This window comes from Dendrobates tinctorius, unplaced genomic scaffold (genome assembly GCF_039654945.1).
Source record: "Dendrobates tinctorius isolate UK_male_01 unplaced genomic scaffold, ASM3965494v1 ptg000035l, whole genome shotgun sequence".
Taxonomy (NCBI): Eukaryota; Metazoa; Chordata; class Amphibia; order Anura; family Dendrobatidae; genus Dendrobates; species Dendrobates tinctorius.
Genome location: NW_027361703.1, coordinates 68,025,716 through 68,052,857, shown reverse-complemented (window position 1 = coordinate 68,052,857; position 27,142 = coordinate 68,025,716). Strand labels below are relative to the sequence as shown.

The 27,142-nt window shown below is 43.4% G+C and overlaps 1 protein-coding gene across 6 annotated transcripts in view; it reads right to left on the bottom strand.

Annotated features, from left to right (window-relative positions):
- The window catches only part of ATXN7L1 (ataxin 7 like 1), a 180,944-nt gene extending 154,050 nt beyond the window's left edge, over positions 1-26,894 (bottom strand). The window contains exons 1-2 of one of the 6 annotated variants that reach the window (XM_073573597.1): positions 26,465-26,894; positions 26,163-26,231 (exon numbers count right to left, since the gene is read on the bottom strand). In XM_073573597.1, the coding sequence (XP_073429698.1) occupies positions 26,163-26,231; positions 26,465-26,879 (484 nt within the window). In that variant the 5' untranslated portion in view covers positions 26,880-26,894. Of the gene's footprint in view, positions 1-26,162; positions 26,232-26,464 lie in introns of those variants that run through there. The other 5 variants (XM_073573598.1, XM_073573595.1, XM_073573594.1 and 2 more) reach the window with 5 other exon arrangements.
- Between the last annotated feature and the right edge of the window lie 248 nt (positions 26,895-27,142).

Below are 27,142 nucleotides of genomic sequence, written 5' to 3'. Positions count from 1 at the left end.
ATTTAATCGCCAAATAGGCACACTAGAAATATACAGGTATATATTTACAAGAACAATATACAGGTATACAGTCACAAGTGTAGTACAAGGATATGTTGCAATTAGCGTTCAAATCTTAGTTACAGGCTTTCCTGGCTGCGTCAGCTAACGTATCCTCCGGCCATTAGAAAAAAAACTAAGCTCAAAATGAGCAGCTGTCTCTTATTTCCTAGGCTGTCCACTCCCACACTTTGTGCCCACCCCTGGGCTGGGCTGCCTCCCTCCTCCCATGTCTGAGATTTTCTGTCCAGAACCATGGCTGACCCATATCTTTGCGCCCGAAGCTCTGAATGGGTTGGTTGTACCGCCACTGGATTCCGCTAGATTTTATCTGTGCATAGAGACCAAATATGCCTACTGTATGTAATTCCTATTAGCTATGCTTTTTAACTCCATAATCCAGTGTGCTACAGGTGGCTAAATAATATGGGTGCGTGGGGAAAGGAACGCTGATTCGGATTATGTGCTCGGCTAGTATCAGAGATATAGCATTCTGTTATTATAGGTCATTTTCCAGATTCAATACCTCACAACTTACTGTGACTTGTTGTACCATGGGGTTTCCATGTGTTTCATTCAGACAAAAGAGGAACTGGCTGCAGCTGCAGAAAATTTCACATCATTGTGTCAAGAGCTTCAATGGGTTTGTTTCTAGTTTTTTTAATTAAAGATAAACACTGCATGGCTTTTTATGGCCTTGGTGGGTGCCAAGGAAGGAGGACACATTTCAGGAGTGGAAGGAGATGTCCTGAACATAAAATCCAAAATGGATTCTCCCTCACAGGGGCATAATAAAATAAAGTTACACGGTGAGTCAATGCGGAATGTCCCTCATGTTACAAGGTATTTTCCATATCCCATGGTCTTTCCTGGGCCACTGAAACATCAAACCAAACTCCTTAGACCAGACATAGATTGGAACCACATGGACTGACTGGAAGATCCAACAGTCAGCATGGCCATTTCAGTGGTAGAACATGAATGCATGCACCGATTAGCGGCTTTCTACAATAAATATTCTGTACTTTGCCTACGGTGATTGAGCAGCTACCGGACACCATGTGAGAACAGCTTCATCAGATTTTCCCTTAGTCTGTATGGTATACAGGACCATGAATGAGCTTTGGCTCCTACAGACCAGTTAGACGCTCCTAATCAACTCGTTACCTGCATTAAAGAAAGCTGTCTTAGGCTGGTTTCACATTTGCATCTGTGTGCACAGCGTTTCATCCGCATAGATCCGCATGCTTCATGTGTACCTATCTTTAACATGGTGTACACAGGGGCATGCGTTTGCATCAGTTCGCATGTGTCTGCATACGCATGTGTCATTTTTCGGTGTACAGCAGGGTACGGCGAACGCAACATTTTGCTTTTTTGGAAGCGGCAAAAAGCCGTCAAATATGCGCCATCATGCATGAGTGCGTCAACAAAACGCATTACTGTCTATTCTATACGCATGCGTTCTTCAAAAGGTAAATAGAAATCCCATGAGATACGCCCATTTTTGTGATTTCATATCGAACGCATGCACATAATCAATGCAAACGCATGCAAAAATGTACGCAGCAGGTTTTTTGCGTCATACGCAAGATGATGCGGATAAAAAACGATGCGTAAACATGCGTTTGCATGCGTTTTTGCACGCGTTTGCGGATGATACACTGCGGACTCAAACGCTAATGTGAACTAGCCTTACAGAGTCAACTTTATAAAAGACTCCTGTCCACAGACTCAATCAGTGAGACTCTACCCTCTACAACATGGGCAAGACCAAAGAGCTTTATAAGGATGTCAGGGACAAGATCATAGACCTGCTCAAAGCTGGAAAGGGCTACAAAACCATAAGTAAGACACTGGGTGAGAAGACAACATACTGTTGGTGCAATAGTAAGAAAATGGAAGAAATACAAAATGACTGGCAATTGACATCGATCTGGGACACCATGCAAAATCTCACTTTCTGGGCTATCCTTGATCATGAGAAAGCGGAGAGATCAGCCTAAAACTACATGGGGGAGACTTGTTGATCTCAAGTCAGTTGGGACCACAGTCACCAAGAAAACCATTGGTAAAACATTACGCTGTAAAGGTTTAAAATCCTGCAGTGCCTGCAAGGTCCCCCTGCTTAAGACGGTACATGTGCTGGCCCATCTGAAGTTTGCCAATGAACACCTGGATGATTCTGTAAGTGATTGGGAGAAGGTGCTGTGGTCAGATGAGACAAAAATTGAGGTCTATGGCTTTTTCTCAACTCGCCGTGTTTGGAGGAAGAAAAATACTGCCTATGATCCAAAGAACACTGTCCCCACTGTCAAGCATGGAGGTGAAAACATTATGTTTTGGGGGTGTTTCTCTGCTAAGGGCTCAGGACTAGTTCATCGCATCAATGGGAGAATGAATGGAGCCATATACTGTAAAATCCTGAGTGACAACCTCCTTCCCTCTGCCAGGACATTAAAAATGGGTCGTGACTGGGTCTTCCAGCAAGACAATGACACAAAACATACAGCCAAGGCAACAACGGAGTGGCTCAAAAAGAAGCACATTAAGGTAATGGAGTGGCCCAGCCAGTCTCCAGACGTTAATCCCAGAGAAAACTTACGGAGGGAGTTGAAGCTCTCAGTTACCAAGCGACAGCCTCAAAATCTTAATGATTTCGAGATGATCTGCAAAGAGGAGAGGACCAAAATTCCTCCTGACATATGCACAAACCTCAACATCAACTGCAAAAAAACATCTGACTGCTGTGCTTGCCAACAAGGGTTTTGCCACCAAGTATTGTCTTGTTTGCCAGGGGGATCAAATACTTATTTCTCACTGCAAAATGCAAATACATTTATATAATTTATACATTGTGATTTTTTGGATTTAATTTTTGATTTTCTGTCAGTGGGATGTTTCTTTTGCAATGAGCAATTAAAATAATATATCCCATAATGCCATTCAATTACTGACAGCCTGGTCATGTGCTGAGTGTTCTTTGCAGTAATAAGGGATAGGCCATTGGCAACACTCGTCACTGTTTGTGTACGGGAATCTTCAGTGTGTTCAAATAATATGTTTGAGTCCCCGCGGCTGCATGTCTCGCGGCATATTCGACAGCCGACACACATCCAGGGATTGCCTAACAAACAGGAAGTCCCTGCAGGTGCTGAACAGCTGCAAGACATGCAGGTGTGGGGACTTGAACATATTATTCGAGTACACCAAGAGCACATTCGCTCATCACTGGAAGGTACCAATAAACAAGGGGACAAGTCATACTATAGAAGATTTTTTTACTTAACAGGTAGCAATATAGTAGCAATAAACAAACAGAAGGGGGGTTGTGCGGCCAAACCAATATGTGCTCCCATACCTAGCCTTCCAAAAGGAATCCATTACCAGGGTTATGCTGCCCTACCTGAGCACAGCATAAAGTAGTGACAAACATTCCAATTATAACCATGTGCCACTTACCGGTTTCTATAAAACACTTTTTTAGGCCTCATTTAGACGTCTATGTAATACATAAGTGTTGTATCCATCTTTTTCACATATACATAGCTTTGGATAAGAGATCCGAATAGCTATAGTGCTTACCAAATAGCTGCACTGGGAACCCGGATACCTGGAGCGCTCCCAATAATCAGCTGTTCGGCGCCGCAGCTGCATGTGTCGCGGCTGTGTGACTGTCACAACACAAGCATGGACAGCTTGTTTGTCGGGCTCTTTATACATGTGTTGTGACAGTGAAACAGCTGCTACACGTGCAGTTGTGGCGCCAAACAGCTGATTATCGGGAGCGTTCCAGGTATTCCGGGTTCCCGATGCAGCTATTCGGGTAAGCTCTTATCCAAAGCTATGCGATCATTCCTAATCTATGGCACTGTTTAACATGCCCGTGTTTTTCATGGACCGTGTGTCGATGCAAAACTCTGAGATATGTTTGCTTTAAATGGTAACGTGGATGAAAATGGTCAATACAAGTCTACGCGCCTGAGAAAAACACAAACAGCACATAGATGGAAACCATAGGAGAAGCTGTGCAATTTATTTCTCTATCCATCTGTGAAAAACACTGATGACACACTGATGGTAAAAACGGTCACACTGATGATACACTGATGGTAAAAATGGACATACAGATGACACACTGATGGTAAAAATGGACACACTGATGACACACTGATGGTAAAAACGGTCACACTGATGATACACTGATGGTAAAAACGGTCACACTGATGATACACTGATGGTAAAAATGGACATACAGATGACACACTGATGGTAAAAATGGACACACTGATGACACACTGATGGTAAAAACGGTCACACTGATGATACACTGATGGTAAAAATGGACATACAGATGACACACTGATGGTAAAAACGGTCACACTAATGACACACTGATGGTAAAAACGGTCACACAGATGACACACTGATGGTAAAAATGGACACACTAATGACACACTGATGGTAAAAACGGTCACACGGATGACACACTAATGACACACTGATGGTAAAAACGGTCACACGGATGACACACTGATGGTAAAAATGGACACACTAATGACACACTGATGGTAAAAACGGACACACGGATGACACACTAATGACACACTGATGGTAAAAACGGTCACACAGATGACACACTGATGGTAAAAATGGACACACTAATGACACACTGATGGTAAAAACGGACACACGGATGACACACTAATGACACACTGATGGTAAAAACGGTCACACGGATGACACACTGATGGTAAAAACGGTCACACGGATGACACACTGATGGTAAAAACGGTCACACGGATGACACACTAATGACACACTGATGGTAAAAACGGTCACACGGATGACACACTGATGGTAAAAATGGACACACTAATGACACACTGATGGTAAAAACGGACACACGGATGACACACTAATGACACACTGATGGTAAAAACGGTCACACTGATGATACACTGATGGTAAAAATGGACATACAGATGACACACTGATGGTAAAAATGGACATACAGATGACACACTGATGGTAAAAATGGACACACTGATGACACACTGATGGTAAAAACGGTCACACTGATGATACACTGATGGTAAAAATGGACATACAGATGACACACTGATGGTAAAAATGGACACACTAATGACACACTGATGGTAAAAACGGTCACACGGATGACACACTAATGACACACTGATGGTAAAAACGGTCACACGGATGACACACTGATGGTAAAAATGGACACACTAATGACACACTGATGGTAAAAACGGACACACGGATGACACACTAATGACACACTGATGGTAAAAACGGTCACACAGATGACACACTGATGGTAAAAATGGACACACTAATGACACACTGATGGTAAAAACGGACACACGGATGACACACTAATGACACACTGATGGTAAAAACGGTCACACGGATGACACACTGATGGTAAAAACGGTCACACGGATGACACACTGATGGTAAAAACGGTCACACGGATGACACACTAATGACACACTGATGGTAAAAACGGTCACACGGATGACACACTGATGGTAAAAATGGACACACTAATGACACACTGATGGTAAAAACGGTCACACGGATGACACACTAATGACACACTGATGGTAAAAACGGTCACACGGATGACACACTGATGGTAAAAACGGACACACGGATGACACACTAATGACACACTGATGGCAAAAACGGTCACACAGATGACACACTGATGGTAAAAATGGACACACTAATGACACACTGATGGTAAAAACGGACACACGGATGACACACTAATGACACACTGATGGTAAAAACGGTCACACGGATGACACACTGATGGTAAAAACGGTCACACGGATGACACACTGATGGTAAAAACGGTCACACGGATGACACACTGATGGTAAAAACGGTCACACGGATGACACACTGATGGTAAAAACGGTCACACTGATGACACACTGATGGTAAAAACGGTCACACGGATGACACACTGATGGTAAAAATGGACATACAGATGAAACACTAATGGTAAAAACGGTCACAAGGATGACGCACTGATGGTAAAACAGTCACACTGATGACACACTGATGGTAAAAACGGTCACACTGATGACACACTGATGGTAAAAACAGTCACACTGATGACACACATGGTAAAAACGGTCACACTGATGATACACTGATGGTAAAAATGGACATACAGATGACACACTGATGGTAAAAACGGTCACACTGATGACACATGGTAAAAACGGTCACACTGATGATACACTGATGGTAAAAATGGACATACAGATGACACACTGATGGTAAAAATGGACATACAGATGACACACTGATGGTAAAAACGGTCACACTGATGACACATGGTAAAAACGGTCACACTGATGATACACTGATGGTAAAAATGGACATACAGATGACACACTGATGGTAAAAATGGACATACAGATGACACACTGATGGTAAAAATGGACACACTAATGACACATTGATGGTAAAAACGGTCACACGGATGACACACTGATGGTAAAAACGGTCACACGGATGACACACTGATGGTAAAAATGGACATACAGATGAAACACTGATGGTAAAAACGGTCACAAGGATGACGCACTGATGGTAAAACAGTCACACTGATGACACACTGATGGTAAAACAGTCACACTGATGACACACTGATGGTAAAAACAGTCACACTGATGACACACATGGTAAAAACGGCCACACTGATGACACCCATGGTAAAAACGGTCACACTGATGATACACTGATGGTAAAAATGGACATACAGATGACACACTGATGGTAAAAACGGTCACACGGATGACACACTGATGGTAAAAATGGACATACAGATGACACACTGATGGTAAAACAGTCACACTGATGACACACTGATGGTAAAAACGGTCACACTGATGATACACTGATGGTAAAAATGGACATACAGATGACACACTGATGGTAAAACAGTCACACTGATGACACACTGATGGTAAAAACGGTCACACTGATGATACACTGATGGTAAAAATGGACATACAGATGACACACTGATGGTAAAAATGGACACACTAATGACACACTGATGGTAAAAACGGTCACACGGATGACACACTGATGGTAAAAATGGACATACAGATGAAACACTGATGGTAAAAACGGTCACACGGATGACGCGCTGATGGTAAAAAAGGACATACAGATGACACACTAATGGTAAAAACAGTCACACGGATGACGCGCTGATGGTAAAAATGGACACACTGATGACACACTGATGGTAAAAATGGACACACGGATGACACTGATGGTAAAAATGGACATACAGATGACACACTCATGGTAAAAATGGACATACACATGACACACTGATGGTAAAAACGGACACACTGATGGTAAAAACGGACACACTGATGGTAAAAACGGACACACTGATGACACACTGATGGTAAAAACGGTCACACGGATGGTAAAAATGGACATACAGATGACACACTGATGGTAAAAATGGACATACAGATGACACACTGATGGTAAAAACGGACACACTGATGGTAAAAATGGACATACAGATGACACACTGATGGTAAAAACTGACACACTGATGGTAAAAACAGTCACACGGATGACACACTGATGGTAAAAATGGACATACAGATGACACACTGATGGTAAAAATGGACATACAGATGACACACTGATGGTAAAAATGGACATACAGATGACACACTGATGGTAAAAACGGACACACAGATGACACACTGATGGTAAAAACGGTCACACAGATGACACACTGATGGTAAAAACGGTCACACTGATGACACACTGATGGTAAAAATGGACATACAGATGAAACACTGATGGTAAAAAAGGACATACAGATGACACACTGATGGTAAAAACGGACACACGGATGACACTGATGACACGCTGATGGTAAAAACGGGCACACTGATGACACGCTGATGGTAAAAACGGACACACGGATGACACACTGATGACACGCTGATGGTAAAAATGGGCACACGGATGACACACTGATGGTAAAAACGGACACACGGATGACGCGCTGATGGTAAAAATGGACACACGGATGACACAATGATGGTAAAAACGGACACACGGATGACGTGCTGATGGTAAAAACGGACACACGGATAAAACACTGATGGTAAAAACGGACACACGGATGACATACTGATGGTAAAAACGGACACGGATGACACGCTGATGGTAAAAACGGACACACGGATGACACGCTGATGGTAAAAACGGACACACGGATGACACGCTGATGGTAAAAACGGACACACGGATGACACACTAATGGTAAAAACAGACACACGGATGACATACTGATCCAATTCACTGATTACTCCGTTGCCATTTTCTCATGGACGTGTGAATGAGGCCTAAGGTTAATCTCTGTGGTATTGATATTCCAGAGCTTTCAGCTATCCTACCCACCTGTTTGACAGTTTTCTGCCTATGCAAAGTATTCAAAGATGTTTCTCAATATGCGGGAGATAGTTGACCCCAATGCTCATGATTACAAGCATTCCACACTCGACTTGGGGTGCATCTTATTATATTTTAGTAAAATTACTGATTTAAAACTAATAACTGCTGCGCAGTGACTCACAGGCGCTTGCACAGACAAATGAAAACTCTGCCCATAGATGGGCGAATAAGGTTTGGATAATAGAACGGGTGCAGGCACGGGATTACGCTGCACATCACAGGGTAGTGTGATGTGCATGGGAGAGTGGTGGTATGATAATGAAGACCGATTTCTTCAGGCAACGCACGCCCTGGAGCCTGGAAGGAATCATTAACATAAAAGATTAAACTCAATTTCTCAACAACTAGTCCGCAGCTATGAAGCATGCAGGTAAGGCTATTTTAACCATTCTGTTACCCGTATGCCCATAGTAATAGCTTAAGAGAGTCCCAGGGGGTGACCGATTCCCTTTCAGAGTAGCCAGTCTCTAAAGTCTACAGTAATTTGTGTACTAGATTGAAAGGCCATGTAAACTCAAGCAACTAGAACCTGAAGGAAACTAATGTAAAGGACACAAAGAAACAAAAAATAAACTTAAAATCAATGTGAACTTCCAACTCAAACCTTTCTTTGCTTTCCTGTAAGTAATAAAGAAAAGAAAAACAAAAGCAATGTATCAACATCATCTAAGTAAACGTCATTTGTATAGTAAATTAATTTCATATATTAAAATCATTTGGACCTAGCACACAGATCCTATGGTAAAGACGTTGCAATGGCTGACTCTGGATGCTGTGAACAGATCTGAAATAGAAGTTGTTCAGAATTTACAAGCATTAAATCTCTCTGCAGTGATCACGTTTTACCCTTAATATCCCATCTCTAGTTTCAGAAAAACTATAATAAGGGAATGGCCATTTTTGACTAACAAGAAAATTGTTTGCCAGCAGCTAGATGAGAAGGAGTGTGACCTTTAATGATCCACATTCTATAGAACGAGTGGGAAGGAGTGTGACCTTTAATGATCCACATTCTATAGAATGAGTGGGTGCTGAACAGGTGAGTCTGCATTTCCTGAATAGTTGATTGGTAGTGTCCATGGACACAAATAACTTATGACAGTCTTAAAGTTGGTGTGAATTGATTCACAGTACCCAGTCCACCAGCCATCTCAAACTGCAGGACAGGAGCCCTGAGAACCACCTCCTACTTCCCAACATCCGTGGCTCTTCTTTTGATTAGACAGCCTGGAGTGGCGTCATTGTTGCAGCGTGACACACACGACACTGCCCCAGGCCAGCTAATCAAAAGAAGAGCCGTGGAGCCATCAGGTAGGAGGTGGTACTCAGGGCTCCCATCCAGTGACCACAGGTTACATGGCAGCTGAACCGGGTCCTGAGAATCGATTCACACCAACTCTGGTGAATATCCATTGGGTAAAGATGTCTGTTGTTTTAATGGGAAATAATAATGAAATCATATACTGTATCATCTGACGCAGATATGAAGCCTTAGTAAGAATTGGCAACTGTGTCACTAACATAGGAAAAAATATCCCCCGACATTCTGATAGGAATATAAAAATAGGCACAGACAAAGAAAACGCTGACCCTGTCGTCACACATGAATCCCTCTGCTATATCACCGATTTCCAGAGACTACGGTCTGGCTCGGTAGTGGTCAGTTTCCAAAAGATAGCGTAACTTTTTCATCAACCATATGTAGATAAAATGCGTCACTCACCACCGACATGTCAAAAATTATTTATCCGGTCATGAGATGGAATGCAGAGACACAAAGTTTCAGGCAACAACTGTTTCGTGTGTAGCCAAGATTCCTCCTGCTCCGATCATATATAAAAAGGCTATTTTTTTTTTCTCTCTTCAACAGTCAAAAATGTAGTAATGTTTTTAGAATTCCCATACTAGTAGTAGAAGTGCAGTATTTAGCTATTAGGACATTCTATAATTATTACTCAACTTCCTTATTTCCCCAACACATGACCCATGTTCTAACCAGAGACATCTTGCATTCTTTCTTATCATCCCTATCCACAAAAACAGTCATATGTTCTATGGACATGCTTTATAAATGAAGATGCGTGTCCCCAGGAATCACACTAACCTAAAACGAGAAGATCAAATCCTCATTACCTCTGGAAAGCAAAAAAAGGCAAATAAAATGTGTTTCAGGTCAACTTCCCTAATTTCTTCAAAGAGAATAATCCGTATATAAAGTATTAAAAAACAAGGTAAAGCTATGTTCACACATTGCATTTTTGCTGCTTACAAAAAGCAGGTTTTGCATAGTTTGTGCTGTGTGTTTATTGCTACATTTTTGTCAGGGTACATTCGTCTTGTGCATGCCAATAAAGTTTAGTGCATAAAAAATAATCTGATTCAACTTCATCAGGTTTAGTTACCAAAAACGCAGTAAAACCAGATAAGCTGAGAGAAGTGACATGCTGTATTTTGCAAAAACGCAGATCTTTGACAAAACAGTCAGGAAAAAAAAAACAAAACAAGGTGTGAGCATGAGATTTCTGAAACCGCAGACTTTGCTGGTGCTGTGAAACACAGCATAAAATTTGCAAAAAAACGCAACCTGTGAACATAGCCTGCAAAGGAATTATATTTACACACAAGAAAAAAAACAACATTTTTAAATTAATGAAAACCTCCAATGTAGTGAAGGAAAAAAGTAATAAAAGTGCAAAATACAAAAAAAAAAAAAAAAGCAAACAGTCACATAAAATACAGGAAAACTGACATTTGCATTCCATAGTAAAGGTACTGTATATACTCGTGTATAAGCCGAGATTTTCAGCACATTTTTTTGTGCTGAAAATGCCCCCTCTGCTTATACACGAGTCATTCTGCAGAAACCTGCGGTGGAGCGGCGGCAGGAGCAGGTGGCTGGGACGTCATACTCACCCTCCTGTGGCAACGCTAAACGTCCCCTGCATCCTCCGTTATCCCAGCACTGACAGCTTCTTCCTCCATGGAGCAGTCACATGGTACCACTCATTAAGGTCATGAATATGGACGCAACTCCACTCCCATAGGCGTAGCGTCCATATTCATGACCTTAATGAGCAGTACCACGTGACCGCTCCATGCAGGAAGAAGCTGCAGACCGCAGGACAACGGAGGATGCAGGAGACGTTCAGCGATGGCACAGGAGGGTGAGTAAGACGGAGGAGGACTGGGGGAAAAGCACGGGGGAGGACAGGGAGCTGAGCCATACCTAGAAGGATGGGACGGTGGAGCCAAGCCATGCATACTGGGAGGGGGGAGAGCCACACAGAGCAGGACAGGGATGAGGGGACAATGCATACCCGGCTTATACTCGAGTCAATAAGCTTACCCAGTTTTCCGTGGAAAATTAGGGGCCTCGGCTTATACTCGGGTCGGCTTATACTCTAGTATATACGGTATACATTTTAGCCTGCATTCAGATGGCTATTATACAGCTTCATAAGTAGTGGGTTTAGTGATAAGAATATGACTGAGCAGCACAGTGCACCCTTCTCACATATTAGGGTATGTGCAAACAGTCAATAAACGCTGCAGGTTGGACGCTGTGTACTTGTGCAGTGTTCAAACCGCAGAGTCCAGATGTTACAGCATAGTGGATGGGATTTCAAGAAAACACCGGCAAAGATGGATATGCGGCGCGTCTTTCCAGACTGCATCATGTCTATTTATCGTTCGGAGATGCTCAGTCTCCACAAGATAAATGTCACCCGTACAATGTATTGGATGTGGTGAATCCGCACGGTTCAGTGAACACATGCTTCACCTGCGTTCAATAGCCGGCAGAACTTTGGATGCAAAGGACATGTGCTGTGTCCAAAGCGCTGCTGATTACTGACCGTGCACCTACCCTCAGACCTCTATGGTGGAACAAGGTGGGACCTAGGAATCCTTTGAATAGGCGATGTATGTGTTTTCTGAGAAAACCACTTAAAAGATAGAGAATAAAAAAAAAACATTTAGTACAATATCCACCTTCTAACAAACAGCTGATAAATTCTGTATTGCCAAATCTTCACCTGTGTCTGGTTGCCCTGCAGTCCTACATTCTTGATCAGTGCTCGTACCACTACAGAGCACCCATTGACGACACATGCTAAGTTGCGGTTTTCGACCTGCGCGTTTTGAATAGCTACAATTCCAAGCTTGCCCTTACATCCTCAAAATACAAACTAATGGCCATCATGCTCAGTATATGACAGCAATGTCAAATCTCTTAATAACCACTTCCAATGCTAATAACACTTCTAACTTTTCCTTTTCTCTCTTCACAAATTCTAATGAGAAAAATACTACAGGCCATTCATAGCAAGAAATGGTCTTTGCATCTACTCATTACTTAGAGATGAAGGTCCTGGCCAAATATCTCTATTAACTCAATGTTTCAGACTGTTCTTGAAACCAGACTGTCCATTAACCCCTCTCTGCCATCCGACGTACTATCCCGTCCATGTGACCTGGGACTTAATTCCCATGGATGGGATAGTACATCATGGGGGATCAGCCACACTCACGGGGGAGAACGCAGCCGGGTGTCAGCTGATAGTGCCGGGTGTCAGCTGTGACAAAGTGCCAGGAGCGGTCACAGACCGAGGCCACAGGGTGGCCGGTAACCTAATCAATGAGCTGCGCACTAAAAGATTAAAAATCCATCTGTTCTTGAGGTTTTATTTTTCTAATAAGCAGTAAGTTGCTTGTTCTTAAAAACACTTTTCAATTTTAATCGCATAAGATCTTGAGACAACTTCTTTAGGAAGAAAACAAACTTTCCTTACAACAAAATAAGGAGGACATCTTTTGCACAGTTTGATTATATGACGACAATAAAGAAATGTAGACATGCAAGCAACACCAAGATAATTAAACTTAAAGGGGTTGCCTGGTCTAAAGCAACATGTGTGTAGTCACTATGCGACTGCAGACTTGTGATCCTCACAGTGCACACACTGCGCGCTGTGAAGATTCGCCGTTGTTAGCGCTGGGAACGGCAGTATTGTGACCACAAGTATGGGATACGCAGACTCCCGGCCACAATCCAAGTAGACTGTTTTAGTCCTCACTACATACACTTGCATTGAGCGCGTTAGAAAGTCTAGTTGGATTGTGGCCGGGAGTTTGCATATTGCATACTTAGGTGTCACGTGACTGCTGTTCCAGGCGCCAACACTGGCGATTCCTCACTGGATCCAGTACATGCATTGTGAGGATGCAGAACTCTGCAGTCACATAAGGTGACTTCACGCTTGTTGTTTTACACCGAACAATTCCTTTAAGAATGGAGAACTTTTAAACACTTACCAAAATGTTAGAATATCTCTTCTATTCCCCAAAACAGGATTGTATTCCAATCAGAATTAGCATTTTCTAATAACAATTGTCAAATATTGTAATTGCTATGGAAATTTAGATACAGGGAATGTTGCTCTGATCCCATATTCTCAGACAATTTACCACAATAATTCCTACATGAGCACCTGACTTTAGACTTCCCAGATGAGGGTAAACCTGATCTATTACATTGCATTAGTGGAATGAAGCATTTTTGCTTATAGTAGATTACTCCATACTGCCCTATTCTGCGCCATGTGTCTACACCTTCACATACAAAACCAACTTTCATAGAAAGTCATTGACAACTTCTGCACAAGCACAGGAGAACCATATGACCTACTCTTATCTCACTGTAAATCTGTCCATACTCTGGAGACAGCTGTTGGCCATTTGCCCATCTGACTAACTACTATTTTTCCCTACCTCGCTATTAACATGTCCCCTTGGTCGATCATGCATGTTTGTTTTAATGAGGAGAACGGAAAAAAAACATGAACACCCTATGGGAACTAAAGACTGGCAATGTTGAAATCTAAATTGTCCAATTCCTCTCCCCAACGTCTGTCAAGGATAGTCATGAGACCCCCATAAATGTGGAACTTTCAGCCGATCCAGACAATTCGGACCTTTCAACTATATTCCCAGATTAACTGCATGGCATCAGAGCCACACACCGAATTTTTGTTTTGTAATTTCCTAAAAGAGTTTTTTTTTCCAACCAGGTTATTTCTTTGGTTTGTGGAGAAGCAAATAGAGGCTCCAGAACTGCACACCTTTTAATGTTGCGCAAATTAATGGCGCAATATAAGAGAGCAAATAAATAATACAAATAAAGCATACCTGTCCTCATCGTTGGCAGGAGCGCTCTGCTTCCCCTTGCTTCATTCTTGCTGGGGAGCGGTGCGCTCCTGCTTGACTGACAGTTCAGACTAGTCGCACCGTCACGCTGGTGGTCTGAGCGGTGCGCTTTCTCATCCTGCTATATAAGGCAGGCTGCCACTGCAGCATCTGATTACTACAGGAGCAAAAAAAAGCTGGACAAATTTGGAGAAAACAATGCGCCCCAGCGATCTGGTCAACTTCAGAGCAGCACTTGCAAGCTCTATATAAAAAGAGCTGGTACTCACTACGCGTTTGCAGTGGACGGTTGCCCAGGCAATGAGCAGTAAACTAAATTAAAAATCGCTCAGTTCCTGAGAACAATTGTTTTCATAAGGACTTTGCCACCTGAATATGAGAATATCCGTTTAGCATAAAACCTGTCGAGAAGCATGGCCTTGTCTGCACTCAGCCCCCACAACAAATGTAACTTCTTTTAATTCACATGCCCTGGATTCTCATGATCTCTAACTTGTCATCCACTATTTAATTGAGTGGTTCCTCTTCATCACTACAAGTACGGAGACTACCTTTCCATATGGGTGTCATTAGATTTTACTTCATGCTCTGAATGAAAACCTTCTCTGCTAGGAACACATACAATCTGTCAGACAGGAGAGCAGGAGCAGAGAGACAAAGACCTGCTTTCACTTGCTGTGATCTACTGCTAGAGATGGATTCTACTTGATAAACAGTAAACTGTAGGTTAGATAAAAGAAAAATATATCTTTGTACCATGTTAGCCAGTAGATAGAAAAAGATTACCTGAAAAGATGGTAACAAATCGCAAGCTTTCAGACAACTCAGGTCTCTTCTTCAAACATAGTGCCTAGCCTGATGAAGAGACCTAGGTTAGATAAAAGGAAGACAGCTAGTGGCTGGCACTTTGGAGTAGCACTATCATTTTTAAAGAGTTATACCTATCTGAGCATTTGATGGCGGAGAGAGAAACACCTACTTCTACGTCCCAGCCGCAGGAGTCGGCGGTAAGAAAATAGCAGATTACAACTGCGCTACGCGTTTTACGTAACTCCATAGAAATTATTGGGATATACAGAAAAAGCATAGCAAAGTGAGATACGCTGTAGTCATAATGTTTGAGTTTCAGGCACAGTTCACTCACTGTGCAGCACTTATTTCTGAAAAGTCCATTCATTTCTATGGGACTTACACAAACAGCATAACAAAGCTGATTTTGGCTTTTCATACCCTTACCTTTTGTGGCCAGGACCTACAAGCTGTTATTCCTAGTACAGCCATGAATAGCAGAGATGGAAATAACCATTTAAATAAAGTAATTTGCACATTGTCGATTTAGAGCATCTATCAAATAAAGTCACATGGCTCTAATAGTGGTGCCATATTTAAAATGTAATTTACATTCCCCCCCATACATGTCGTACCTAACTGTCTGAAGCATCCCTTATAGCACAAAGTGTAAAATGAGGAGTATTCTGGATGGAAATTACTGCTGGAGAGTGATGTGACTATACTGATCTGAGGAGTCATGCAATCCCGGATTGATTTATTGACTGATTGACATCCCATGGGGAGGAATCCTTCATCACAAGCCAGATCCAGCAGCATCCAACCAGTACGTTTCTTTACTGCACATATAGTGAAGGCCATCAGAGTTAGCCTGCAATGACGGGTCTCCACCCCTCAATGAAGTGAGGACTGCATGACTCCTCCAGGCCTGCACCACCCGCCCGACTCCTCCAGGCCTGCACCACCCGCCCGACTCCTCCAGGCCTGCACCACCCGCCCGACTCCTCCAGGCCTGCACCACCCGCCCGACTCCTCCAGGCCTGCACCACCCGCCCGACTCCTCCAGGCCTGCACCACCCGCCCGACTCCTCCAGGCCTGCACCACCCGCCCGACTCCTCCAGGCCTGCACCACCCGCCCGACTCCTCCAGGCCTGCACCACCCGCCCGACTCCTCCAGGCCTGCACCACCCGCCCGACTCCTCCAGGCCTGCACCACCCGCATGACTCCTCCAGGCCTGCACCACCCACATGACTCTTCATAGGTAATTAACATACAGAGTGCACAATTTTATGCTGCAAAGGACAATTTAGACAGGGACATTCTTAGAAACCCATTACTCTCAGGAAGAACAAGGTGGAAATTTATTGACAGATGATACTGTGATTAGTTCCCTTTAAATATCCCCATATTATTTACTTACATGAGTTTTAGTCAGACATAAATGGATGGGTAAGGCCTGTTTCACACATCCGTTTTTTGGCATCCACCATCCGTTTTTGTGTGAAAAAACGGATCAGTTTCCATTTTACCGCAAACGGATCCGTTTTTTTGACGGATCCGCGGTAACCGCTAATGTAAGTCTATGGGACCAAAAAACAGATCCTCCAAAAAAATGGCGGATCCGTTTTATAACGGAAAACGACGGATTTGGACGGATTTTAACAAACAGAAGTGTGATCCAGGCCTAACAAGTAAACAGCAAGCACGGCGTTACATTGTGAAATGTGATCAAGGTTCAAAGTTAGACTAAATTAAGTTCTTATTACACTATCATGGTAGAATCACTATATGAATAATAAAGCAGCATATAATTCTTCGCTATCAACTCTATACCAAACAATTATGAAGCTTACAGGGAATCTGTCAGCAGGATTACCCATCCCAAACTATTTATAAGTGCATGTAGCTCTATCAAAGAAAAGTTCAGCAATACCTTGACCTGGCCAGTTTGCTCCTCTGTTACTGAGCAATCAGTGTTTGATTTTCATATGCAAATAAGGCTGAGATATTTGAAGATCTGACGCTTCTGTCACTCCAGCTCTATTCCCTGCTCAGCAGTGCCTCCTCTTCCTTGGTGGACAACTCCATTGCCTGAATTCACACAGCACAGAGGCTGTTAGTTAAGCAGGAGGAGGCAACACTGGCCAGGAGTGACAAAGGCTTCGGATCTACAATAGCACTTCAGAATCATTTGCATATCAATTCAAACACTGATTTCTCAGTGACATAGGAACAGACAGGATGTGCAAAGGTATTGCTGGACTTGTCTTTGTAGAGCTACATGCGCATATAAACTGTTTGGAGGGCAGAAATCCTGATGACAGATTCTCTTTAAAGAAAGTTACAATTCACATCAGCCATGAACCCAGAGGTTTTAGTAAGGCACCACCTGTGCCACCTGTATGCAAGCTCAAATAGGGGCAATGCTATACTGACATATCTACAGAGAATACCATCTGAAACTGCAACAAATGCTGGCTCAAGACGTACTAACGTATTAATTAGTGAGAGCTGGCAGAGTACAAGTTTACAGGCCCGTTCACCAAGCATGATACACAGTGTATGCATATGGTCGGCGGCACATCATCTGATAGTGGTGGAGGTGTGCTGACAACAATGACGAGCTGACCGCTAACAAACCTCCCAATCAGCCAATCATTGAGCTCATTCTCAGCTGATAGGTGACATGATTGCATAGTCCAAGCATTGGCATTAGCGTTCTTATGAACATTGTGACCAGGTTGTGTTATTTCTTCACAATCATGACACAACCACAACGTTTCTACAACAAAACTAAAAAATTGTGGCAAAATAAAGGACACAACACAACTGCAATGTGTAATCACAGCCTTAGGCCCTACCTGTGAAGAGCTCTAAAGTGGAACATAGAAGTATGACCTTACGTTGTTTAGATTCTCAGAAGTATCTTGATTACCACTAGGGTTGAGCACATTTTTCAAACTTCGGTTCCGATTATGATCGAAGGCGAATATTGTTTTTGCAATGTTCGCCAAACATCATTGGAGTCAATGGGAGTAGAAATGAATGAATATGTTACCAATATAGCACGAATATGGCAAATTCAGATTCGGCGATTCTGTACATATTTGCTGAACTCTATCACTTGCCTGGTAAAACACTAAAACCATATAGCAATCTAAAAAAAAAACCAAAAAAAAAAAAACTGTATTTGATGCAGATGTAATGTGCAGATTTTTAAAACTGCATCTAGAGCGACACATATTTTACGCACTTAATCACAAGTTTATATATGCATATTTTGTTGTGGAAAATGCAAACAAAAATAAAAACAGAGCAAAACAAAGCAAGATCAGCATGTTAACCTACAGATTTGGGGTCCCCATTTAAATGAATAGGCAAAATATGCACTAAAGTTGGTCCCCGCTACAGAAATTAACAAGCTAAACATTTTTTTTTTTTTTTTTTTTTTTTTTTTTTAAATCCAGTAAAAGCCAATTTCTGTGCGTATTATACAACTAAAAAAAAACTAGCACGTGGATAAAATTAAGATAAAACTCATCCAAAACGTAACTGTGACCACTCTCTGCTCATTCTTCTTGACCTATCTGCAGCTTTCGATACTGTTGACCACCATCTCCTACTCTCTAGGCTCCAGTCACTAGGCATTAAGGACACTGCACTCTCCTGGTTCTCTTCCTATCTCTCTGACCGCTCCTTCAGTGTTTTGTTCTCTGGCTCCACGTCATCTCCTCTTCCTCTTGCTGTCGGGGTACCTCAGGGCTCAGTCCTTGGCCCCCTTCTTTTCTCTCTCTACACGGCCCCAATTGGACAGACCATCAGCAGATTTGGCTTTCAGTACCATCTTTATGCTGATGACACGCAACTATACACGTCTTCCCCCAACCTTACCCCCGCTGTACTACAGAACGCCAGTGACTGTCTGTCCGCAGTCTCCAATATTATGTCCGCTCTCTATCTGAAACGCAACCTGTCCAAAACTGAACTACTTCTGCTCCCGCCGTCTACTAACCTCCCTAAATCTGACATTTCCCTCTCCGTGGGTGGTACCACAATAACACCCCAGCAGCAGGTGCGCTGTCTGGGTGTTATGTTTGACACCAATCTCTCCTTCACATCCCATATACAATCCCTTGCCCGCTCTTGCCGCCTACACCTAAAGAACATCTCTAGAATCCGCCCTTTTCTCACTATGGAACCAACAAAAACCCTCACTGTTGCATTGATCCACTCTCGCCTGGATTACTGCAACTCTCTATTAATTGGCCTCCCCGTCACTCGACTATCCCCTCTCCAGTCCATACTTAATGCAGCGGCCAGGATCGTCCATCTGGGTAATCGGTACTCGGACGCGTCCGCTCTTCGCCAGTCCTTACATTGGCTGCCCATTCATTATAGGATCCAATTCAAAGTACTTGTTCTCACCCACAAAGCTCTCCACAGTGCGGCACCCCCTTACATCTCTTCTCTCATTTCTGTCTATCGGCCTAGCCGATCGCTGCGCTCTGCAAACGACTTTCGACTAACCTCTGCACTAATCCGTACCTCCCACTCCCGACTCCAAGACTTCTCCCGTGCTGCTCCTATCCTCTGGAATGCTCTACCCCAAGAAATCAGGACTATCCACAATTTGCATAGTTTTAGGCGCTCCCTCAAAACACACCTGTTCAGAGCGGCCTATCACATTCACTAATCAAAGTCATTCTCTGTGTAAGTGTGCGTGTGTAGCCCATTCACTATCTCCATCCATCCTTCACTCCCGCAAGATGGCTGGACCTTCATTGTAAATACACCATTGTAAATACACACCTGTACTCTGTATCTCCCTCACCTCATTGTAGATTGTAAGCTCTCACGAGCAGGGTCGTCTTATTTTGCTTTAATTATTGTATTGTTAGCGTTGTTACTTATGACTTGTGTTTTGAAACTGTTAAACTGTAAAGCGCTGCGGAATATGTTGGCGCTATATAAAGATTATTATTATTATCCATGTTTTTGGTACTGTAAAACGTTAAAATTTTACTTTTATTATGTATAGTTAAAATAACACGAAAGGTGAACACCATACAACAAACAAGCGTAAAAGTGCACAGAAGACACTAAATAAGAACGTACAGAGAAGGTATGGCAGAACACCTTTATATGGTTTGTACGGTAACGAATTCATATACGAACCGCAACCAAAAGTACAGTATCCCAATATTTAATGACCCCAAAGAAAACACTATAATCACAGGTTTTACCCAGTCAGAAGTGCACGACCTGAATTAGGTTAAATTAGGCCAATATGTGAAAAGATGGGGGGGATACCACAGGTATAGCAGAAAAACAGTCAGAGCAATGTACACTTCTTACATTCTAATTTTGCTATATGAGACATAACGGTAACTAATCACATTCTTGCACTATTAACATACCGTAAAACGTTGCAGATTTTACATGCAGAAAATCAGCTGGGAAAATCCGCAATGTGTGATCCCAACTTAAAACCCACATACACTTTAGATGGCGGGCTCGGCCAACAGCGCTCTCTCCTCATTCTTCTATGGACGGGAGCGCATGCTCTGCTGATCGCTCCAATGTTCTCTATGACAGAACCGCTACCAGACATCTCTGATGGCAGCTCATCTCTGCAGAAGGAGAGGATCGGCAGCCTGAAAGCGGAAAGTTCACATTGGCCCAACGCTTATGGAAGCCTTTAGGGTGTGTGCACACGCTGCGGATTCTGCTGCGGATCCGCAGCGGATTTGGCCGCTGCGGATCCGCAGCAGTTTTTGCTGCGGCGTACAGTAGCATTCTAACCTATGGGGGGGAAAAAAACGCTGTGCAGACGCTGCGGAATTTTCCGCGCAGATTTGCTGCGGTTTCAAAACCGCAGAAAGAATTGACATGTGAAGAAACTGAGTATTATCTGACAGAATTGCCGGGGTGTCAATACTTTTGGCCACAACTGTAGGTTGCCACATTGGATTAGTTCACGGGCATGTATGATCATGCGTCCAGTTTTCAGTCAATCTGAACAAAGAATAACGAGGTTCACAAAGAGAGTAGAATATAAACGAGTAGTATTAGCATGATAACATGTTGCTGTTCTAAGTGGATGCAACTATGGTTGTATGAGACACAACCAATGAATGATGTAAGTCGAAAAGGAAGATACCTGATACCCACAAAAAAAATTAACAGTAAAAATACGAGAAAAGCATTATTTAGGTGCTGTTAATACTAGCAACGTGGTTCCTATTTTTACTATATCTATGACATTATACTGTAGATCTGTTAATCAGAAAAGTTTGCAAGTGGAAGATTATTGCGTTACCAAAAATTAATTTTCTATAATGGATTTGATTAAATATATTACCACAACTCAGATTTAAAAGACCAAGTTTCCCATTATCCATATAATAGGTTTTGGCAGACTTACAGCAATTTTCATGGTGAGAGGAACATACTTTTTCTGGCCTTATTCAGATGTTCTTTTTTCCTTATACATGTCTTATGTGCGTTTTTTGCAGATAGAACATGTACCCATTACAGCCTATGGGGTCATTTCCATGTCTGTGTTTTTGCCCTGCTGACAGGATGGAACTACTGGTGTCATGCTGATTGACAGCTCTCCACTACCTAATTGGGGAAGCCAGCTATCAATCAGCATGACTGTCAGTAGTCTTGCCCTGTCAACAGAAAGGGAAACTGTTGCTCTGTTGAAGGAAGCAGCTCTGTTAGCAACTGTGCCTTTTTTAACCCCTTCACATAGCATCCAAGTTCCGTTTGTTTTTTCCTCCCCCCTCTTTCCAATGCCGTAATTTTTCTGTCCACACAGGCATATGAGGGCTTGTTTTTTGCGGGATGAGTTGCACTTTTGAATGACACCATTCATTGTACCCCATGGTGTACTCGAAAATGGGAACCAAATTCCAAGAGCCACAACATCGCTGCATATAGCCGAAATCACGGCCACAGAAATGCATGCAAGTTCCTATCTCCAAAGCAAAGTAAAGGATAACCCCTTTAAGTTGTGAAAAACTAAATTAATAGGCATCAGAGTTAAAGATTTCAAGCACTGTAAAAAAAAAAAAACACTGAAAAAAAAAATGAGTGTACCTTTCTATCCCAAGTTTATAGCAACACTTTAAAATATATACAGGAAAAGTACTAGCAACGTCATCTGAAATTTTCAAGTCTATGCTCAGATTGGGAAGCCCGATCTTCCAGCGGCCGTAGCATCTAGTAATATGGCAACAGGTAGCATTGTGGATATATAGCCATCGCAAGCATATACGCTAAATCTGTTTAGGAGGGTATGGCAGACATCGTCAATGTGTCAGGACCAGAAAGCAAACACATTTCCAGTGAACCTATGTATATAAAGGTGACAGTGCATTAGATACGCCAAAGAAGCGAGCGTCAGATTAAAATTTTAGAAGAATGCCTTCCCGGCTAAGTAACGTGGATTCCAAATAAAGAATAAATAATACATGGTTTGGACGCAAAACAAAACTATAAATACAAAATAACCATTCGGCATACAAGCAACGTCAAAACTTCATCCATTTCATAGAAAACGTGGCTGTAGATGGCCAGTAGAACAATCTCTTTGAATACTAGTCACCAGGAGCCGACTTCGAGCACAGGATATTATACCGCTAAATTGGTGTGTCACTCCGAAAGGCGGCATTTCCATTTCATAGAACGTCAACTATACTTGACGTTTATACACCAAGCGATCAGGTTAGGCTGAGTGCACACAGACTTTTTTTTGGCCTGCGGATTTTTCCACGCAGAATTGAAGAAATCCGCAGGTCAAATTACCTGCATTTTTCCTGCGGATTTCTTCCATTTTTAATGCGGTTTTTGTGCAGTTTTCCCCCTGCGGATTTGGAGACTGGGGAGGTGGAAAAACGCACAAAAAAAGTGACATGCTGCGGATTTTGTACCGCGGCAAAACCGCGCGGAAAAAAAACGCAGCGTCTGCACAGAGTTTTTTTTTCATTGATTTACATGCTGCTGTACATCACAATGCGGATATGCAGCGTTTCTGTGCGGTAAAATCCGCTGCGGATCCGCTGGATATCTGCATCGTGTGCACACAGCCTAAGTGAGCCCAGAGTAGAGAATCTGTCAGTAATGACACAAAGTACGCTGCTCTAAGTCCCAAAGTTTACATTGTAACATAAAGAAAACCAATACCGCCAGAACGCAACTAGGAAACTATCTCTGAAAATGACAAATTCAGAAAAATGCCACAACACAGAAAGAAAACACTAGCACACATAAGAAATGGCCAAGTGGACAACCAACAGCACCTCACATGGAGCGCCCGTCTGGGGATGATGAGATTTTGGCAAATACACGGATTCTAGCATGCATTTTCCAAAGTAGCACAATAACAATGAATAATAATAAAAAAACAAAAACACAAGAATGTCAACAGAGTCTATGATCGGAATTATGGGGCTAGGCAGGATTCACACAGGTGTATTATTTATTATGCTTTGCTTATATAGCGCTGTCATATTCGGCAGCACTTTACAGACATTATCATCACTGTCCCCATTGGGGCTCACAATCTAGATTCCCTATCAGTATGTCTTTGGAGTGTGGGAGAAAACCGGAGAACCCAGAGGAAACCCACACAAACACGGGGAGACCATACAATTCTTACAGATGCTGTCCTTGGTGGGATTTGGGCCCAGGACTTCAGCACTGTAAGGCTGCAGTGCTAACCACTGAGCCTCCGTGCCGCCCATGTAAAGGCCACAGGGCTCCTGACCCCAACTAAAGCTGGACACACAAATTAGACAGCTGTCAGCCGAATGATGTTTAGACTGATTGTTAGGCCAACAGGTATCTCGGTCAGACACAGGAGTACTCGTTTTGGCTGAGCAGTCTCTAGGAGAAAGCCACAAGACAACTCTGCTGCCAGCTTGTCTTTTGGAGAAATAAGCAATCAGCAATCTGAAAATGGCCTTACCCAATCGACATCTTCCCGACAATCAATTGGCCAGTGCCCCCATACACATTAGAGTGTCAGCCAAATTCGTCGATATCAGCGGGTTTGGAAAATCAGACCAATTTTTCTAATTTGAGCTGGTGCGTCATCTGATTTCCATGGAGAGATTAAAAAGAGAAAAAACTCTCCATCTTCAGCATCCTGACAGTCTGTGAAAATTCAACCACACTCAGAGGTCATCCGAGTGCAGTCCGATTCTTTTCACGCACCTAATATGACTTGCAGTGCCTCGTTTGATCTGACTCTCGGATCAAAATTGGAAATAAACGTTTAAAGAAAAAGCAAGTCAGCACTGCCAATACTACTGCCGATGTGAAACTGTCATGTCCATAATGCTCGTGGAGGCGGAACCCCGAGATCTCGGGTGCTAGTGCAGAAAACACAATGTATGAATCCAGTGATAGGAAAGAATAGCACTCACCGATCCAGGTGAAAAAGTCCGCTTTATTTAGCAATCCACATTAAAACTTCATGGCCGGGAGGCTGGAGGGAGGAGTGAGCAATGTCTGATGACGGCCGTTTCGTGCTTACTAGCATCCGTCGAAGTGCTAGTAAGTACGAAACGGCCGTCATCAGACATTGCTCACTCCTCCCTCCAGTGGATTGCTAAATAAAGCGGACTTTTTTACCTGGATCAGTGAGTGTTATGCTATTCTTTCCTCTCATTAGATTCAAAATTGGCCATGTCTCTGATACTTCCCTGAGGAACACTCAGTTTGAGGAAACATTTGAACATGTGAATGTCCCCATAGACTATTACTGGTGCGAGTGCTATCCGTGTAAATCCTGGAAATCACTTGTACATGAAAATCTGACGTTTGAATGAGCCCTTACTTGTAGACGGCTTCAGACACAAATGAGACTAAGTTTGGGTCAAGAGACCCACGGTCAGTCAGGCCATTGTGATATGTGTACAACTGTGAAATAAGCTCGTGTGAGCTTGGCCTTAATAGGGGAGAACAGAATACGAATGTACTATACAGAAGGAAGAGGACTTACTACAGACGTTAGGAGCCAATCGCACCCTTCCAGTAACCAGCAAAAACATACATCACTAAAAAGGCAACAAAACAGTGGATTCATCCAGCCCTCTACTAAAGGTAACAAACCATTGGACACCAGTGGATTCATCCAGCCCTCTACTAAAGGTAACAAAATACAGGCCTGACAGCTCATCCCGTCATTGTAGCGGGGAGAAAAAAATAACTAAAGTACAAGACAGAAGCCAGCTTTACTATTTTAGTGGCCCACACACAAGAGTCAAAGCCTAAGGCATAGTAGCAACTGGCACGGAACATTGGCTACCAGGCTCCATGGGATCTGTCAAAGCCTGGGATGGGGGATGGTGCTGTCAGATGTGTCAGATGAGGTGGCCATATGGACAAGCTTCCATACAAAATCTGCAGGAACGAGAGCACAGAAACAACCCCTCAAGACCCCAAGAGGGGTCCACCATCCAATAGCAGGTGGGTTAGTAAACGTGAGCGCGTACGGCACCCTATAGACACATCTGACCAGTGCGGCTTGGTCAGCGTGGCCAACCCAAGTTTAGCAGAGAGTCCGCGGCCCACACTTACCTTCTCTATTAAGCCTCATCACCTCCCGGCTTTTGCCGCCGTCCTTTCCAGTCTCTTCCATATCTACATCTGTGGGAGAAAGAAAAGCCAAAGTGAGCGAATGTAAGGCGCCATGTGTAGGGAGCCGGGCACCCATGGGGCACCCATGCAGCCTAGCTGCTGGTATATGCCATAGTGAGGATCCCCGGGCGGACAGACAGCAGGATGGGCCTCGTACACCCCGAGCCTGCCTCTGCCGGACCTGGGGATGGTCTCCTGGGCAGGAATACGGGGAGCAGCGGGGGCACCGGGCACCCTCTCACTTTTATTCTCTAGCCAGCCATCTAGATGCCTGGAGAAAGCCGGGCTGTGCGGCTGACTGCTCGGGCACACAGCAATGCACGGCGCCGTGTTCTTACTGTCGGAGCACTGGATTTTAGCTGCGTCGATCCAGGTGGACCACGGTTTGCCCAGAAAAGCCTCCGGACTGGGCACTTTGCGATCCAGTGTCGCCATTGCTCTTCCTTCTTGTTGCTTTTCCTTTCCTTCGGAAGCGGAGCGACACGGGATTCGCGGCTCCGTGACGTCATCTTCGGAACGTTCCGACATTGAGCTGACTGGAGGGGAGGGGGAAGCCGAGCGGCCGTGTCTCTGATCCTCCATGCTCATGCTTGGCGACTTGTGGCTGCAGTGCCGCCTGTGACCAGAGAGGGAGCCGTAGAGCTGCTTCCCATCCATGGTATAGTGTGAGGTAAATTCAAGTCATGAAATAAATACACAGGGCGCTGAAATGGCAGCAAAGTCGCAAACGCCGAAGAAACATGCACAGGGCTTGAGGAAAACACCAGAACGTTATTTTGTTTTACTGTCATTTAAAGCCATTCCTGGTGAAAAATAAGAACACACATCCACATATGCAGGGCTGCCACTAGGAATTTCGGGGCCCCATACTGGCAAAATTTATGGGGCCCCCTTGAGACTCCACCCAGGCTCCACCCCGA